Here is a 19,375-nt window from a genome sequence, read left to right as displayed (position 1 = left end):
GGAATAAGTTGCCCACATGGATTGGTAGAGGCTGACAGTTTGGGGAAATTCAAAGGTCATCTGGATAGTAGCTTCTGGTGTGGGAAACGCATAGGATGATAGGTTTAATTTCCTTTTCTTTTATTAATTATTAGTTTTTTTATCATTTTATTCGTGGTTTTTTTTTTTTTTTTTGCTGGTGCAGCATAAGCCGTAGGCTTTCTTGCACCATGCAGCCATTACTAATACCACTTTAACACTCCCACTTCCTGTCCACCCCACTTCCTTCCTAATTTTAACATTTTTTTTTTTTTTTTTTTTTTAACTGGGCTCTCCCTTGGCTACCTCAGTGTTCACCCTACCAGTGCTTCATACTCCCTACTGCCCGGCCCGCCTTCTCATGGCACTGGATGGTAAACTAGAGGTTTCTGTTGAAAACACAAGCCCCAAGGCTAAGAGGCCGGATGAACAACACATCCAACATAATCCACAATAACACTACATGAACACTCTCTAACCCTACATAAAACTTGCCTTTACAGAGATTTTGTATTCGTCACATTGCTTGACGTTGAGTTGGGTTAAACCCCTGGAGCTACATTACAATTTACACTATCCACAATACAAAAAAAACACTAAGCCATCATTGTTATTATTATTACCCGCCACATGGTGCAAGGAAGCCTGATGCTTATGCTGCACCAGCCAAAAAAAAAAAAAAATTCTCAAATTACCCTGAGAGAGAGAGAGAGAGAGAGAGAGAGAGAGAGAGAGAGAGAGAGAGAGAGAGAGAGAGAGAGAGAGAGATCAGCATACATTGATTTCATTTACCGATCCATTGTTAACTTATTTTCAGTATGATTGACTTACATTATGTACTTGATTGTGGAAAAATTCAGTCAAGTGTGGGAAAGTAGTGGAATTAAATCAAGCTCTCAAATTCTTTGTTTTTATAAAATTCTTTAATTTTTTAAAATTATTTTTAAAACAAGCATATATTGAAAATACATAACTCTTTAAAGTTTTTATTCTTAAAGCTTATTTCAAAACTTATTTAAACTTTAAATATATAATGTCAGTGTAGATACGCCATAGTTTACCCATAAATTAAACTACGTACATAGTGTGAAAGGCATCGTTTTAAATTGTGTATCTCATATTGTGGCTACGTTCACGAGATACCAGGTATTGCACTACTTTGAATAAGTAACACTTCTCTAGTAGAGAAGACTAATGTTATTTATTCTCAGTGGATACCACCACCCACACGCCAGTTTAAACTTAAAATAAGTTTAAAAATATATTTTTGCTATATATGCTTGAAACATATTCCACAGGATATTTCTGGCTGCATTTATATGCTTATGAAAATATCTACTAGCTGTTGTGATGATTCTTAATCATGGTTTAATGTTAATTTATAAAAAACAAAGTTAATGAAAATTATATCCACCATACTATTTAAGGTAATGAGTACATTAAGAAGTGCCCAGTTTTAAGTCATTTATTGACTTTATTCCAAACGTTCAGTGGTATCATGGTGGATTCATATGATAAATATGAGTAGCTGCATGATCTACATGCATTAATAATGCATATAGATCATGCCTTTTTAATGCTATGTGACTGTTACCATTGTTATCAGTGATTCATATTGCTTCCCTATTGCTTTGCAGCACTCTGTGACTTACCAGTGGTAACGGTCAATATGCCACAAAATTGATAGTGTAAGATAGTTAGATTATTTTGTTATAATTAGCTTAGATTTTGATATTTAGGATAGATTTTTTAAAATATTTTATCTGTATAAAAACCTATAAGGTGCACAAGTTAAACCATAATAGCAATTTATAATTTTGTAAATTGCTGAGATTTGATCAACTTTAGTTTATCAATGTGTCTATTATTTGTTTCATATTTATTTATTATTATAAATAACCTATTTTATATATTAATTTGCTTTCCATGAAAGGTTTATCCTGGATTGATGATTACTTCTGGATCCATTCATTATGTACTTTCACTGCTGAATATACCTGTCCATATAAGAGATATCTGTGTATTTCTAGCTCCTGTATTCAGGTAATAATAATTGATAATTATTTTAGAATATTGTTCATAATTGATTTTACTTCATGTGAAAAAAAAAATTCATTTGTTTGTTTTGCTTTAGATGTTTTTTAATGGTTAACAGTCTCAGTCAAAATTTTAGGGCTAAAAGTTTCAGATGTACAAGTTAGTGCAGTGCATTATTTCTGTATGTAGAAGTTAAATGAAGTTAATTACATGGCATTGTTTCTTTACAATGGCAACATTATGAACCAACTCATTGTGAAGGCTTTCACAATATAAGATTTAATGAAATGACGCCATGTAATTAACTTTGGTTAATTTACTACGTACAGAAATGGAGCACTGCACTATCTTGTAAGTCTGGTTAACCATCTCTTAAGTACAGTAGAACGTTGGTTATCTGGAACATCAGTTATCAAGAATAATTTGAAAGGCTGATCTTTCTTCTTTTTTTTTTTTTTTTTATTAACGGCAGTACAGTAAGCTCCAGTTATAGTGATCGCATTTGTAAATTGAATTTTTATTATAATAAGCAAAATATTGAGTTTATTACCTGTTTATAACATTGTATAAACAAAAAACCCAATAAACTGAAAACTGCAAATTGTTTTTGTTTTATGGTTGTGACCTTCAGAAATGTACTTTAGAAAAAAGATTACAGTACTGGGTTTTTTTGTAAACCATGAGTGAATTTCAGATTAATATAGTTCCATCCATTTCAGATTAGTACAGCTCCATCCGGATTCAGTAAAAATAATACCAGCCCGAAACTGTGCAATTTATTATTTTTCTTAATTTTGTACAGTAAAATTTGAACAAAAAGAAAACAGTTTTAACATTGCAACAAAAAACTGAAATTATTAATAGAATTAGAAAAGGTGAAAGTTTAGGAAATCTCTCTAAAGAGATTTTAAAAATGTGGGGACTTCAACAATTTACGACATCAAGAAAAATTCCAGTGCTATAACAGAATTTGTGTTGATTATGGGTAGTGAAGGAGAATCTAGCAGGAAAACTACCATGTCAAAACCTGAAAATGCTGCTTTAGAGAGTGCACTTTATTTGTGGTTTCTTCAGAAGCGAAGTTTAGGTGAACCAGTGTCTGGTCTAATGTTGTGTGAAAAAGCGTTGGATTTTAATTGAAAATTAAGAGGTAATGAAGATTTTAAAGCAAGCACAGGTTGGCTGAAAAACTTTAAACTGAGACATGGTATACGTGAGCTAGATTCAAGGCGAGAAACTTACTGCAGACAAATCGGCAGCGGTTTCATTTAAAAGTAAGTTTGCTTCAGTTATAGCAAATTACAAGAAAGAATAAGATTATAATGTTGATTAGACAGGCTTATTATGGAAAGCATTACCCAGAAAAACCCTAGCCACTAAAAGTGAAATGCCCGCACCAGGTTTTAAGATGTGAAAATAGCGAGTTGCAATTGCTATGGGTGCAAATGCCACTGGGACACACAACAGATTGTCCATGCTCGTTATTGGTAAGTCGAAAAACTGAGAGCATTTAAAAATCTTTCTAAATTTTCCGTTTTGTATAAAAATGCATGGATGGATGTTTCTGTTTTCCTAGATTGGTTTATAATTTTTTAAAAAAAATTTAATCTTATTTAATTTAATTGTATGGCAAGATTAAATTTATTTAATCTTACCATACAGAAACCTATGGCAGATATAAGCTAGTCTGTAAATTAAATTTAATTAATCTTACCTTACGAATAAGTTAATTAAATTAAATTGCGATTAGATTAAATTTATTTAATCTTACCGGAAAAATTATTTGGAAAATTTTCCAGTTCGATTATCCGGAAAATTTGGCTATCCAGAAGAGGTCTGACAACAATTATTTCGGATAACTGACGCTCTACAGTACTATTCTAAATATGTTATGAAATACTGTGTGTATTTGAAAAATAGTATTTAATAGTTGGGGAGCTTGTATAATGTGGGTGAGCATAATTTTACTGAATTAAAAACATGTGACTCATTAGCCTGTAAATCAAAAGTGAAAAAAATTTTTTTTGTTTCAACAAGATACTAAGTTGTATTCTTGTAGTCATCTCTACTAGTATTTCTAAGTTTTTGTAAGAGTTCTAGTATTTATTCATTATACATATGTATTAGGCATTTTTTTTTTTTTCCTTTTTTGCTTGGTGTTAAGTTATTTTATTTCAGTCCTGAAAGGATGATTTCATTAGCCTGATTTCATTAGTTTTTGTTCAAAAAACACTCTGCCTTTGATATAACTGAAAATAATTTATTCAACAATATTATCACATATCCACACCATAATGTTTCTGAATGTATTTGTTTCCTGATCATGAGTAACAGCATATTATTAACTACTGAGGCTGTATCAATAGTTAATAAGATGCTGTTACAAGGGAGGTGTAACTATTGTGATGTTGCCCCCAGCTTTTAGCTTTCATATACACCTGCTACCTTTCTCTACTTGATATCATCCCTGATTTTCCCAGCAATAGAAATAGTGTCCAAAATTTAATATCAGTAGCCTATGATGAGTGGGTAACCTCCAGTCTGCAGGCCAACTCTGGCCTGTGAATGTGTGTAATCCGGTCTGCAGTCATTTTCAAAAAAAATAATAATAATAAATAAAATAATATATATATATATATATATATATATATATATATATATATATATAAAAATAAGTGGTCCACTGTTTTGTATATATTTTTGATTTAATGGAGTTTCTGGCGTAAATTTAGAAAATATTCTTCGCGTTGCTATGACAAATATTGATCTAGATATCGATCAAATGAAACAGTATCAACTCTCATTAATAAGAGATTCGAAAACAAAAATAAGAGTAGGAGTGTGTTATAGGCCTAATGACTCAAATGAGTACAACAAACAGTTGTACAGAGAAATAGTGGGCCAGAAAATCAGAATGTCTTATAATGGGGGATTTTAACTTTCCAGATATCGACCTTGTTGTGTTGGTCACTCGCACACTAGTAAGACTTTTGTGGATTAATTGGATGATTGTTTTCTGCAGCAGCATGTTCGAGAGGCAACCAAAGAGGGTAATACTCTTGATCTGGTTATCAGCAGTGATTTGTGTATTAAGAATTTGCAAATAAAGGAACCACTAGATGGCAGTGATCACAGTGTACTGATGTGGGATTTACATAAAGATATATAATTACCATACCCCTGATGGTTTTTGCTTCCGTAAAGGAAAGGGTTTTTGCTTCCGTAAAGGTCACTACAGTGGTCTCAGACAGTTTTTAAATTTTGTACAGTGGTACCAACTGATGATGTTACCAACAGCAAATTCTAAATGGGAAGCATTCAAGGAATTAATTGTGGAGGCTACTAAATGTTTCATACCTATTAAGAAATATTGTTCAAGGTTTAGGCCTAAATGGTTGTCAAAATGAACTAATGAGACTTGTGGCAGAGAAGAAAAATGCATGGGATGCATATAAATTATCAGGTGACACAGAAGCCTATGGCAGATATAAGCTAGTCTGTAATCAAGTCACAAAGGAGGTTAGGCAGGCGAAGGCAGATTACGAGAAATCTTTGGTAAAGGATGCTAAGAAAAACAGCAAGGATTTCTTTGCTTATATAAACTCTAAAAGGAAAGGGATGAATCAGATTAGTCCACTTGATATCGATGGTTCCACTGTTGATGATCCTGCTCAGATAGCAAACAAACTGAATGAGTATTTTGCATCTACATTAACACATGAGGAGTTATTAAGGATTGAAAATGCCAGAAGGTTATCAAATTGTAGCAGAGTGCTTAATGATTTTGTAATAACTGAGAGCAAAGTGGAGGAGAAATTGTTGAAGTTAATTTGCCTTTAGCCAGTGGGTGGTTAATTCCTGGACTATCACATAAAAAAAAAAAAAAAAAAAAATCGCGTTAAACTGGAAACGTGCATCGTGGAAAGTGGTATAACCTTTTCAAATAGCAGTAACTAAAAAATGTGTTAATCGAACTCACGTTATGTGAGGCCTGGCTGTATATGATTAAAGAATATAAAGTTGGTGCTCGGGTTATCCGCGAGCACAAATTCCCATCCGTGTTAGTAAAGGAAAGCTTTTGTTACTGTTGCCCTTAAAAGGCTGCTGTACAAGGAGCAGTGTGGTATTAAGGGCAAGTTGCAACTATGGATAAAGGGATGGTTGAGTGGAGAAGCCAGAGTGGTATCAATGGGCACTGCTGTTCGTGAACCAATGTTATTACTTGAGTTCCCCAGGGTTCAGGGCCGTTACTAACACTGATGGGAAATTGGGCTCCTGGATAACCTGAGCACCAACCTTGTATTCTTTAATCGTATACTGTTTACTTTCCTACACAACTAAACTTTTCCACACTCTGGGCAGTGTAATACGAGGGCAGGAGTGTCTATTTCTATCCTAATTTTGCCTCCCGTTTGCTAAACAATGACTTATAACTATAATACACAATATGTACACAAAATATAAAAAATATACACCGATGAGTTAACACATTATGACCAATGAGTGGTTATGTAAATCAAAGCAACTGCAGGTGAACTATGATGTGTGCGTGGGTCGGGACACGGTATAAAACACCTGATACTGAGCTCCATTAATCAGTGTTATTCTTATTCTTCAGATGGGAAAGGCAGCGGACTTAGCAAGTTTGACAAAGGCCAAATTGTAATGACCAGACGACTGGGTCAGAGCGTGTCTGAAACGGCATGGCTGGTGGGGTGCTCAGTCAACTGTGGTTAGTATTTACCGAAAGTGGTCAGAGGAGGGGAACCCACAAACTGCCGGTGGGGTGTTGGATGACCATGGCTTATCGATACTCGAGGTGAGTTAAGGCTCCCAGATGGTACGTGGTGCCAGAAGGGTGACTGTGGTGCAACTTGCTAGTAATTGGAATGCTGGTGACAGGAGTAATGTGTTGCAACACATACGTCGAACCGTGCTGAAAAGGGGACTGCATAGCCGAAAGGCCGCTCTGAGTGCCTATGCTAACCATGGTTCACTGGCAACAGCATCAATGAATTATGTTTCCTGTTCCACCATGTGGATGACTGGGTACATGTGCATTGTTTACCTGGGGAAGTGATGGCATCTGGATGCACCTTGGGATGAAAACAAGCCAGTTTTAGCAGTGTCAGCAGTGTCATGCTTTGGGCGATGTTCTGCTGGGATATCCTGGGTCCAGTCATCCTTGTGTTGGGCACTCTGTCGTCTACCACCTACCTAAACAGCATTGCTGACCAGGTACACCCTTTCATGGCAACGGTCTTCCCCTCTGGCGGTGCTGTCTTTCAGCGGTATAATGCACCATGCCACACTGCCCGGATTGTTTGAGACTGGTTCAAGGAATATGAGGAAAACTTCCAGGTATTGCCCTGGTCTTCAAATTCCCCAAACATCAATCCCATTGAGCATCTGTGGTTTGTGTTGGAACAGCAACTCCGATCTGTGGTGTCTCAACCACGGACCTTACAGGAGTTAAAGGATCTGCTGGTTTCGTGTTGTTACCAGATACAACAAGACACATTTAGAAATCTTGTAGTATCCATGCCTCGCCAGGTATGAGCTGTTTTGGCTGCATATGGAGGACCAACATCATATTAGGTAGGTGGTCATAATGTTTTGGCTCATCGGTGTAAATATGAAGTCTGAAACAAGTACAGTGACATAATAATTAAATAATTATACGAATTATGGACTAAGGTCTCTGCAGTTTCAATTAAATTTAACTCTAATAATAATTAAAAATTCAAATTCAAACATACAACCATAATGGCCATATGTTCAGAAGTTGAAATTTTTTAAAATTATTATTAAACAGATAAAGGTACTAAGCATTAGTATCTTTAGAATTCTGCTTGATATAGCCCAAGCAGAAACCTGAGGCTGAAAGAGTTGCATGCATGATGTTGAAGTTTAGTGTACTTAGCAATGGAAGATATAATTTCATGTTTATATTTTATATTTATAATGCCTTTTTGTTTTTCACCTGAATTAAAAAAAAATTAATTTGAATTTTTATAATCATAACTTTAAACAAGTAGTAGCAATGGCAAATGATGCAAGAAAGCAAGCATGTATATATCAGCATAAAAAAAAAAAAAAATTTGTCTAGTTCTCCCCTTGAATTTATTCAACCCATCCACTTCCACAACAACATATGGAAGCCTGTTCCAACAATCAACCACCCGCTGGCTGAAGGCAAACTTCATCCTCAACTTGAATTTATGCCACCTCATATAGTCTCAGCAGGGCGCCTCCGTAGCTAGGTGGGAAGGAGCAGCAGTGCGTAGCACACGCTTCTTGATTAGACCGGGGTTCGAGCCCGTCACCACCAAATACGGAGGATGCGGAAAGGTCAAGGGAATGACCACCGCATATTCCCTGAGCAATATGGCCTTAGTTGCTAATGCTCCTAAAAACCAAATAACAAACAAACAAACAGTCTCAGCAAATGAAAGAATACCATGAATATTCAGCTTACTCAATCCATTCAAGGCTTTAAACACCTCAATTAGATCTTCCCACAGGTGCCTGGTCCCAGGACACTGCAATTTGCAGAACTGAAGCCTCTAGATAAGAGCGCCTTTTGTTCCCTTCACCTGTGTGTGTGTGTGTGTGTGTGTGTGTGTGTGTGTGTGTGTCCCTTCCAGCAGATCTACATCACTTCTTAAAGTGAGGCCTCCAGATCTGTATGCAGTACTCAAGATGCAGCCTAACCATGGCCTTATGCAAAGGGATAATCACCTTATTCCTGCTAGCAAAGTTTCTGTATATCATTGACAAAACTCCATGGGCTTTCCTGGCAGCATGTCTGTACTGATCAGAGAATTTCACGTCTGACTGCTTAATTACCCCCAGGTCTTTTTCATTCTCCACTACCTTAGTTACTCTGGGGTTACTGCTACCCATGTGCAGTATCTTTCTCAGCCCATCGACCCAATTTTCCTGGATCTTATTACAGTAGCTCACCCTGATAACTATTGTTAACCACCCTGCCAACCTTTGTGTCTTCTGCAAACTTAGCCTGATATACCTTCATCAATGTTATTGATAAATACTGAAAATGCAATGGACCCAGCACTGAACCCTGGGGAACTCCACTAATAACATTAGTTCAAGAACAGCAGTACCCATTGATAACCACTCTGTCTTATTCCACGCAACCATCCCTTTATCCATAGCAGCAACTTTCCCTTGATACCATACTGCTCCAATTTGTACATATGACTGCTTGCTTATGTGTACATCTGACCTTTTATATAAAACAGTATCAAAAGCTTTTCTGACATCCAAGTACATGATATCAAAATTATTTTTTGCATCCAGTTCTTGGTCAATGCATAATAGTAGCCTATCAGATTGATTACACAAGACTATTCCTTGACAAATCCACTGTGGTTGCAGTATAATTGCATGTTTGTCCAAATGGTCCTGCATTACTTTTTTAACCAATAATTCCATTATTTTTCCTGGAATTCAGATGTTAAGCTAACAGGTCTGTAATTACTCATGTTATCTTGATCCCCTTTATGAATTGGGGATATATTCGCTCTTCTCCAGTTCATAGGGACCTTTCCTGAATCCAAGGATGCTCATATTTATAAAAACATTGTTGCCATTGTGGGTTATTTTTTGATTAAGAGATAACCACAATTGAAAGCACTGTTACTATGTGATAATTACCTGTATAATGAGCATTACGTTCTGGGGCCTATATCAATCCCTTGATTACAGCGGAGTGCACATATGATCAATGGATCAGGATAGATCCCCCGAACATGATGCTCTGTGTGCAGGTATTGCAGAGTAATAGTATTTTTAATTGTAGTTATCTATTTTGAAAATTTCTTTAAAAAAAAATTTTTTCAAAAATTGAGAAGAAATTTTGAGATCTGTCGCTCTAGTGTCCATTGTCTTTTCTACAATTGGTGGTATCACCACTGCTGTGTTAAACATGAAATTATTATGCAGCTTCTTTGTTTCAGTTTTTAATGGTAAATAGATGAAAACAGGAGCTGAAGTTTTCAATAACTGGCTGAAATTTATGATCACATAATACATCAGTCCTTTGAATGAAAGTTTTCCAGGAAGAAAAATTCAGATTGACAGGTCTGAAGGTTAAAAATTATGCCAGAATTATATTTTAACTATAAAGACATTCATTATGAATTTGGTAGGTGATCATGCTGTTAACAAGACTGCATACTTAGAAATTAAGTATTTGACTGGTGCAATCAGAATGAAGAGAACCTGGTTCTAGGAAAAAATTAATAATAGGAAATTTTTCCATGACAATGCTCTTGCTTATGCAACAATTTCTGAACACCTTTTCAAACACTCTGAAGCTGTCTTTCATCATCCTTAGGATTTTATATTATTTTTCCATTTCCATTTGGTTTTATTTTATTTTTCCAAACCAAAGAAATCATTAAAGGAATGACAATTTCATCGTGACGAAAGTTTATGGGACAAACAGTCAACGAATTTTTGAAAAAAAAAAAAAATAAAAAAAAATACTGTAATTCATATCAGTAATTTAATGATATTTTTGTTAACTATATTCTTACAGTCCTTTACACAACTTGTGTACTATTTTGATTTTATGAATAGTTAACTAAAATGCTTCTTTCTTTTTTTTCTAGCAATGCTTTTTAATAATTAAAAACTAAAGAATTTCCTTCCTCTTTTTTCTTTTAAATTAGTGGACTCACTGCATTAGCAACATACTTCTTAACCAAAGAATTATGGAATGAGAGTGCTGGCCTTTTTGCTGCCTGTTTTATTGCAATAGGTAAATGTAATCATATTCTTTAAGGGCTATTCAGTGTCAACAGAAAATATGTGTATTGCTGAATTCAGTGGACTAGGTGATTGACTGTTTCATGATATAATAACATGATTAGTAAATATCTTTTTAAAAAAATCATGGTCTGCATTTTGAATTAATTATTTAATTACATATATTATTTAATTACATATTCTCTTTAAATTGGAATGTTTACTTATCTGACATGTCATTAATAATGTCATGTCTCAAAATCTTGAAATTAATTTCTTGAAAATTGGTTTCTTAAAAATTGGTTTCCACTACCAGTTATAAAGGTTTTGTTTGTTAGGGTCTTGTGTGGTGTGGTATTCCAAAAGACAGCTGGTATTTATGATTATAATAAAACACTTGAAGTGCAGGAAACTGGAAATATGAACTTAAAAAGTTATGCCAGTATGAGTGCCCCTAAGCACTTCAATTTTTAAGAGACTGATTTATTTAATAAGATGAATAGGTAATAAAAGCAAATTAATATATAATTAAATAATAGTTATTGCCTTTGAAGGAAAGAGGCATGATTATGATGTACAAACTCAATTCAAACAATAAAATAACACACACACGTGCATGTGTCACTTAAGTAAAATTTAATAGCACATTCAGAATTCTCACTCTGTTTAAAATAAATGGTCTAATCATGGAACAGGACCTAAGGCAGAGTTAATTTTTTTTTTTTTTTTTTTTGTAAAGAGCTGTTATTCCACTTAATACTCCATTAACACACAAGCATCAATACCATCTTTCCACATCTGACCATGTGTACTATTCACACTGGCATTGCAAAGTTTAAAAATTTATATTGGCACCAACTATTGAAACGCTGATTCTATTTATGCAAAGTGAAAACTATTTTCCTGGAACAATCTGATCAGTTTACCACCAATTATGACAATTATTACTTGCACAGGATTGTTCCTATGAACTGCATATTTCATCATTACTGGCACCAAAAATACTTTTATAAAGAACAACACAACCAGCATGGAAAAGCACAAATGCATGATGCAAAGTTGGTGGTGGTGAACCTGTCTTACAATTCAATAATTGTTGATAGTACATTTTAACATAATGAATACTGTACCAGACATGAAACCTTAGAGACCCTATTTTTTCAGAAAAAAAAAGCTATTAGATGGACTGGGTCATCATCATCAGCCATTTTCAATCCACTGCAGGATGAAGGCCTCTCCAGCAACTTTCCAGTTCCTTCTGTTTTGAGCACTGGCCATCCATTTACTACCCAAAAACTCATGAATTTCATCTATCCATCTCCGCCTTTGTCTTCCAGGTTTTCTTCTAGCTCCTCTTGGGTACCATTCTGTTATTTTCTTAGTCCATCTGTCATCATGTCTTCGAGCTATGTGTCCTGCCCAAGACCATTTTAGTTCTTTAGTTTTGATAAGAATGTCCTTTACTTGAGTTTGCTGCCTAATCCATGTGTTTCTCTTCTTATCTAACAGTCTGATTCCCAATATAATTCATTCCGTTCTTCGCTGTGTAGTTTGCTTCTCTTCCATTCTTTTGGTGAGTGCCCAAGTTTCACTTCCATAAGTCATGGTGGGGAGTATACATTGATTCATTATTTTACGTTTAAGACAAACTGGGATATTGCTCTTCAGTATGTGACTATATTTCCTGAATGCTATCCGTCCAAAATTTATTCTTCTCTTGACTTCCAGCCATTTATCATTATTACAGCTAATAACTTGTCCTAGATAAGTATATGACTCCACCTTTTCAATTACTGCTCCTTCAATCATTATTTCCCTTTCCATGGCATACTTGTTCATCATTACTTTTGTTTTAGCTATATTCATCTTTAGTCCAAAATCCTTACTAACTGTGCATAACTGATTAAGATTTTCCTCTAATTCTTTGGGATCGTGGCTTATAACCACAATGTCATCTGCAAATCGTAAATGGTTTAGGTACTCTCCGTTCACATTGACTCCTTTCTGCGACCAGTCTAATCTTCTGAAAGCTTCCTCAAGGGCAGCAGTAAACAGCTTCGGAGATATTGTGTCTCCTTGTCGAACTCCTTTCTCGATTTTAAATTTGCTACTGTCTTTGTCTAGTCTAATAAAGGAGGTAGCACTCTCATATATTTTCTTCAAAATCATAATATATGGGGTATCTATGCCTTGTCTTTCTAGTGCCCGAAACATTGCCTTATGCTGTATGGAGTCAAATGCCTTTTCATAATCCACAAATGCCAGGCATAATGGTGTTTTATATTCATTTGCTTTCTCCATTAGCTGTGATATTACGTGAAGGTGATGCATAGTTGAGAATCCTGTCCTAAAGCCAGCTTGCTCTTTTGGTTGATTCTCATCAAGTATTCTTTCTAATCTGTTAGTAATGACTCTTGTGAACAACTTGTAGATGTGGATAACAAGCTAATTGGTCTGTAATTTCCAATTTCTGATTTATCTCCTTTCTTATGCAGCAAAACTGTGATTGCATTTTTCCACTGCTTAGACGTCACACCTTTTCTAATGCACTTTGTGAAGAGCCTTGCCAGTTTTTGTGTTATGTCTCTTCCTCCCAATTTTAACAACTCTACAGTAACTTCATCTTCCCCCGGGGCTTTCTGATTCTTCATTTTCTTCAATGCATGTTCTACCTCATCAGGAAGAATATCGGGTATGTCGTATGTGTTGCTACTTTGCAATCCATCTTCCCCACTGCTGGTATCATTCCCTCGCTCCTTGTATAATTCTCTATAGTAGTCTTCTGCTATTTGAATTATGCCTTCTCTGCTGTTTATAAGTACACCATCGCTATCCTTCAGTTTCAGTATCATTTGTCTTTCTGTATTACTGCTCATGGCTGCTGATTTAAATCCTTTGTTTTCCCTTAATGCTTTTTCTACTTTTCTTGTGTTAAATCTTTTTATGTCCTCTCTGAGTCTCTTTCTAATGGCTTTGCATAACTCAGTATACTCAATTTTCTCCCTGTCAGTGTTTTTCTTGCTTTTCATTTGTCGTCTTCGGTTCATCATGACAAGTGTTTCTTGACTAATTTTTTCTTCTTTGGATTTCTATTTCCCTATGGTTTTCTTGGGCTTTATCACTTTCAGAAAGTTGTAATATTCCTCGTCGATATCTTGGTCCCGAGCAGTCTGCAGAAGCTCAAACTTGTTCTTAAGTTCCAGTACATACTGCTTTTTCTCCTCCTCTGTTATCTCAAAGACCTTTGTATTATTTACTCGAGTCAGTTTTTTCCTTTCCTTTCCTACATCTATATCAAGTGTACATCTTACCATTCTGTGATCACTTCCAACATTTACCTTATTCAGGATGGTAACATCATTTACAATATATCTTCTGTTAGTGAGGATGAAGTTGATTTCATTAGTTGTTAATCCATTTGGACTCTTCCATGTCCACTTTCTGTTCACCCTTTTCTTGAAAAAAGTGTTCATTACTGACAGTCCTTGAGATTCTGCAAATTCCACAAGTCTTTCACCTCTTTTATTTCTTTCGCCAATCCAAAATTTCCTATACTTCCTCTTTCTGCGCTGTTTTGCCTTTTTCCAACCTTAGCATTGAAGTCCCCCATAATAATAGTGTAGTGGGTTTTCTGCTCATCTAGAAGACTCAATTTCGGTGTACATTTCTTCATCCTCTTCATCATCATGGCTCGATGTTGGCGCATAAATCATTATAATCTTTAGCTTGTACCTGTTAGAAATCTTGAGTATTAGTCTTGACACCCTTGGTGATGTACTTTTGAATTCCAAAATATTGTTTTTAAAATCTTTATGGACCAGAAACCCAACTCCACCTTCACTCCTTTCACTGTTTCCATTGGTGTACAGCAGATTTCCACTTGATAAACTTATAAGTGATTCATTTCTTCTTCTTGTTTCAGCCAAACCGATGATATTCCAATTCACATTTTCTAATTCCTTTTCCAGCTCTAATATCCTGTCTTCACCGATGAGTGATTGTACGTTATAACAGGCCAAGTTCAGTTTCTGTGAATGGCAGCCTGGTCGTACCCAGAGATTCTTAGCACTCTCTGCTTCCACTCTGATCCTCTCGCTGCCGTAAGAGGGAGAGTGAAAGCTGCTGGGGACTGAGGGCCATTTGTATTGTTGTGCTCTCATATGCTGGAGGGTTTGGTCTTTTCCTCTTCACGCTGACCAGGCGTCTTGAAGAGAACCACTCTACACGTTCGTTGCCACCTAAGTGACATAACAGGGCTTACCATCAAGAAGGTGTGCAAGAGTGGATTTTAGGGAGGCAGGCCAACCGGACTTCTCCTAAATCTTCTGTAATAGAGAGATATTGGATCCATCAGTGTTTTAGGCCGAGTGTCTGATAACACACAGGATACCTGTTCCCCTCTAAGCCTCTGGGTAAAATTTATTTATTTTACCTTAAAGAATCATTCTTTTTGCCCATTCCTTCTATTACTTGGTCCACTTCAGCTTTTACTGGTCTCACATTGGTTTATTAGAAATCTTTTGCATCTGGTTGAGAGTTAAGAATGGAAGGATAAATAAATACATAAATCAGAATGTATAAAAAAAATAATAAATAAATGCAATATGAATATAAAATAATGTATAAGTATAAAAAATTAAATCTTAAATCAATAAAGAAAATGGAGCTTTTTTTTCCTTAACAGTTTGTTTTAATTGTTTTTTTGAAAAATTTCACTTTATAAGTAGAACATTTTTTTCGGACTAACCTTTGGAAAGTACTACATATGACTTGGAAATGTGAATGGTTAAACTATTAATTATGAATTTTGAACTAAAATTCAAAGCATGACTGTATGGAGCACTAAATGCTACCTGGCAGTTAGTGCCAGCCAGAGAGCCGGTAACCTTTCTTGCTCCAGACCACCACACTTGAGTTTCAGGTTTTTTTTTTTTAATTTACCTTTGTGGTGCCATTTGTGCAGATGAGATGAGGATTTTTGGAACAAAATAAAAATGAACAAGATAAAAATGTGATTCAAGAGAAATATCTGTTCCATTGAAATAGATGTTCATGCCTCCTTTGTCATTACAAATGAAACTCATAAATTAGCTCTTGTCAACTGACAGTTGTAATACAGCTAATTGGCAGAACGTAGTTAGGCAAAGATAACATGATGAATAATGGAAAATTAATGATTGGCATGCCTTTTGAAGTAATCTATGCTCGCTTTGCCGTCAGACATCACTCTGTGCAACTGTGCCTGTTATTTAAAACTAAATGTAAAGGTTTTATTCTCTAAAAATTCTAACTCGAAAAGTATTATTGTGAAAACTGAAGTCCTCTGTGACCAATAGTTCTACCTGATTGATGCTAAAAATGTTTTTACTGGTGTTATTCTAAAAATTTTGTAACGAAAAACCGTCATGCGAAAAGCATTACGGAAGTGATGTCATCTTCAGCTTCCGCCAGAAGCTAATTATTGTAATTTGTATTGTTGCAATCATACTTGTATGATGGCAACAATAATTTATTTTCTACTGGACCAAATGTAATGAAATTTTGCATGGGGCTTTATCTTAGCTCTATACCAGAGGAAAAAACCTTTCAAACCTCTGAAAATTGCAGTAGTTTTTCTAGAATAGTGGAAAATATGAAACAGAATTTATAAACAGAAATATTAAGGTTTTAAGATACAGAAAACTTTCGGAAACTGGCAAATGCATTAATTCGAAAACACATCTGGTTTCAAGTCACCTGGTGTTTTCAGATTGAATGTAATTTTTTTTCTTTACATTTAAACTCTGAGGCTGGAAAAGAGTTCTGCACATTTATGAAAACATTCTTCAACTTGGACATGTCATCAGATCTTTTGATAAATACTACACATAATGGAACAACTATAGATGGTGTATTTAGTCTTGAACTAAAATTTCTTCAATGTAAAAATAATATATTCTACTTTAGTCATCACAGACCAATACTTTCAGTAACTGATATGTAATTATTATTAATAAAATAAAAACATTGTTATATTATTATCTATAAATTTTATTAATATCTGAAAATAAAACGTTTTTAATGCCTGCCAATGTGTTTTAAATGTAAAACACATTAAATATGCTAGCAGCAGGACACATTATATATCTGGTACAGAATTTTTTTTTATCCTTTTAATATTTTTCCATACTTTTGGCATTGGCAGCTTACACACACACACACACACACACACACACACTTTGCCACCTGTAATTAGTAATTTGTGATAACCCAGAGATGAAATTCTGAATAGACAGTGAATTTCATTTCTAGACTGCAGAAATGAAAGCACAACAAAAATTTGTAATCTGGAAAGGGTTAATGATAATTGATTATTCATTAATTCATGTTTTTTTCTATTTAACAAATACTGCTGTAACACATGGTAGCAATTCTTCCCCTTACCTCCAACAAAAATGATCCTTGAATGCAAAATTCAAGGACCATTTTTGTAGTCAGTAACAAAATTGGGAAAGGGGAGTTAATTATACAGTGGAGACTGATTTAAAATAATGTTGGTGATTGTTATCACAAGTTCCCTATAAACATGAACTGTGATCATGGTGGTGTATTTGAGGTGTTAAATATTATGTTGTTTAGTATCTTACTGACAAGTTTTTGGCTAGTGAAAGTCTTGTGCTAATGGTTAATGCAACATTAATTATATGGAAAAAATAACATTAGTTTGATGGGTTTAACCCTTTTAGTGCAGAGGTTGTCCCTCCTGACAGTAACTGGGTATCAGTTTTTTTTAAAGTTAAGCTGAATTCTTTATATTGCTTTTTTTTAAAATCTATTTATGAAATTTTTTTAATCAGAGGTGATAAAGAGAGTAATGATTTAAAATATGTAATAAATTCTCGCTCGGTAAAATTTTACTTAAAAATAAAATAAATAAAAAATAATATAAAAAATAATAAATACAGCTTTGTGTGGAATTCTGATTCATTTTGCATTGTGTTAATGTGACTTGGTCTATTCAAAACATGGCAAATCTGTCTAAAGAACTATTCATGTTTACTGCTGCTGCTTTACTAGATATCTAATTTACTACCATCTTGCTATGAGAAACCATAAGCAAAATATAATTTAAATGTCTCTTCAAGAGTCTTCCCTAAATATAGATACTCCATCTGCCAAACCTGTTGACAGATTTTGGGCAAAAGCAGATCAGTTTTTTTTCTGAGAGCAGAATTTGTAATCAGTTTTGTTGAGCACTTAAAACAGATATTGCCATCCTTTGTCAAAAAATGTACTGCTGTCAAATGAGTATACTTGTGCATTCCACTGACTAGTTGTGTTGTTACCTCACTTATACTTGGATGGGATACTGAACAAGTTAAAGCAGGTTCTCAAACTTTGGATTACTGCAACCCTCTAAAATGATAAATGAATCTATTCAGCCCCCTCTTCCCTATGTATAAAACTAATCGTTTTATTTAGTTTATAGTTAAGCAAGAAATAAATATACCACTTGTTTTAATAATTAAATTTTAAACTATATATCAAATAAAACAATGATAGAACCTTGCTTTATAAAATAAAACTGTTTCATCAGAAATACAGTAGTCCTGATTATCCAAGCTAATGTGGACCAAAAACAGCTTGGATGTGGTCAAACTCTAGCAATGATTGCCCGGTTAACAATCATTGTTAACCGGCCAATCATTTTGGTTAACACGGAAAATTTTCTTATACTGACCTTGCGACAATGAGGGAGATCCTCACCTCTAGGATCTCCCTCATTCCTGCTATTAAGGAAGTACATGTATATATGTACTGTAAGAAAAAGAATACTTGTATTCTTTTTCTTACAGTACATATATACATGTACTTCCTTAATGGCGAAGGTAAAGAAAGCCCACACGATAAGTACAGCAAATTTTGGAGTGGTTTACCGGTGGAAAGTAGTGTGCCGTGACGCATATGTATTGTTTCTCGCTCGGTAAACAGACTGTGGTTGTTATCGGTCAGGAGTAGAAATTGAATCCCATGGGAGCTTGAACCCCTCCCGAAGTGGAGGGGGGAACCTGACCTTTTTTCTATAGAATCATGGGTGGACTAGAGCAAGAGTGGCCAACTTAATTTGTGATGCAATCTACTTTTTTCCTTCAAAATGTGCCGCTATCTACCATCTCAAAAATTTCATTGCACAAGGTGCACAAATCGAGGGATGACTGTATATTTAAAATTCGTCGTGATCAACCGAAATTAAATCTGCGATCAACTCGTTGGCCACCCCTGGACTAGAGGATAATTTGTTTATTATTACTGTATTTTTACTTTTTATTTTTAAAGACACTTGCACGTGCAGAACATATTTTGCAATGCCAGAACTTTCCATTTGACTCCATTCATGATTCAGTTAGTTTAAAATAATTATTGCACTTCAAACAGTACAGTTTGTCTTATTAATTTATATTTCATCAAAAAATCAAGGAAGTTGAAGCAACATTTCATTTTTCTCCACAAATTTCTTCCAACTTTAAAAGATTCCTCATTAATATTATCTTTATGCCGTTCATTC

The 19,375-nt window shown here is 34.8% G+C and overlaps 1 protein-coding gene across 2 annotated transcripts in view; it reads left to right on the top strand.

The window, feature by feature from the left end:
* Positions 1–19,375, top strand: part of Stt3B (catalytic subunit 3B of the oligosaccharyltransferase complex) — a 247,533-nt gene that overhangs the window by 40,332 nt on the left and 187,826 nt on the right. For both annotated transcript variants that reach the window (XM_090381684.1, XM_090381685.1), the window contains exons 3-4: positions 1,952–2,061; positions 10,755–10,843. In XM_090381684.1, the coding sequence (XP_090237810.1) occupies positions 1,952–2,061; positions 10,755–10,843 (199 nt within the window). The remainder of the gene's footprint in view (positions 1–1,951; positions 2,062–10,754; positions 10,844–19,375) is intronic.

This window comes from Mastigoproctus giganteus, chromosome 9, assembly GCF_048544385.1.
Source record: "Mastigoproctus giganteus isolate SK-2022 chromosome 9, ASM4854438v1, whole genome shotgun sequence".
Classification (NCBI taxonomy): domain Eukaryota; kingdom Metazoa; phylum Arthropoda; class Arachnida; order Uropygi; family Thelyphonidae; genus Mastigoproctus; species Mastigoproctus giganteus.
The sequence above is the reverse complement of the archived record's forward strand: the minus strand, read 5'-3'. Positions and strand labels throughout refer to the sequence as shown.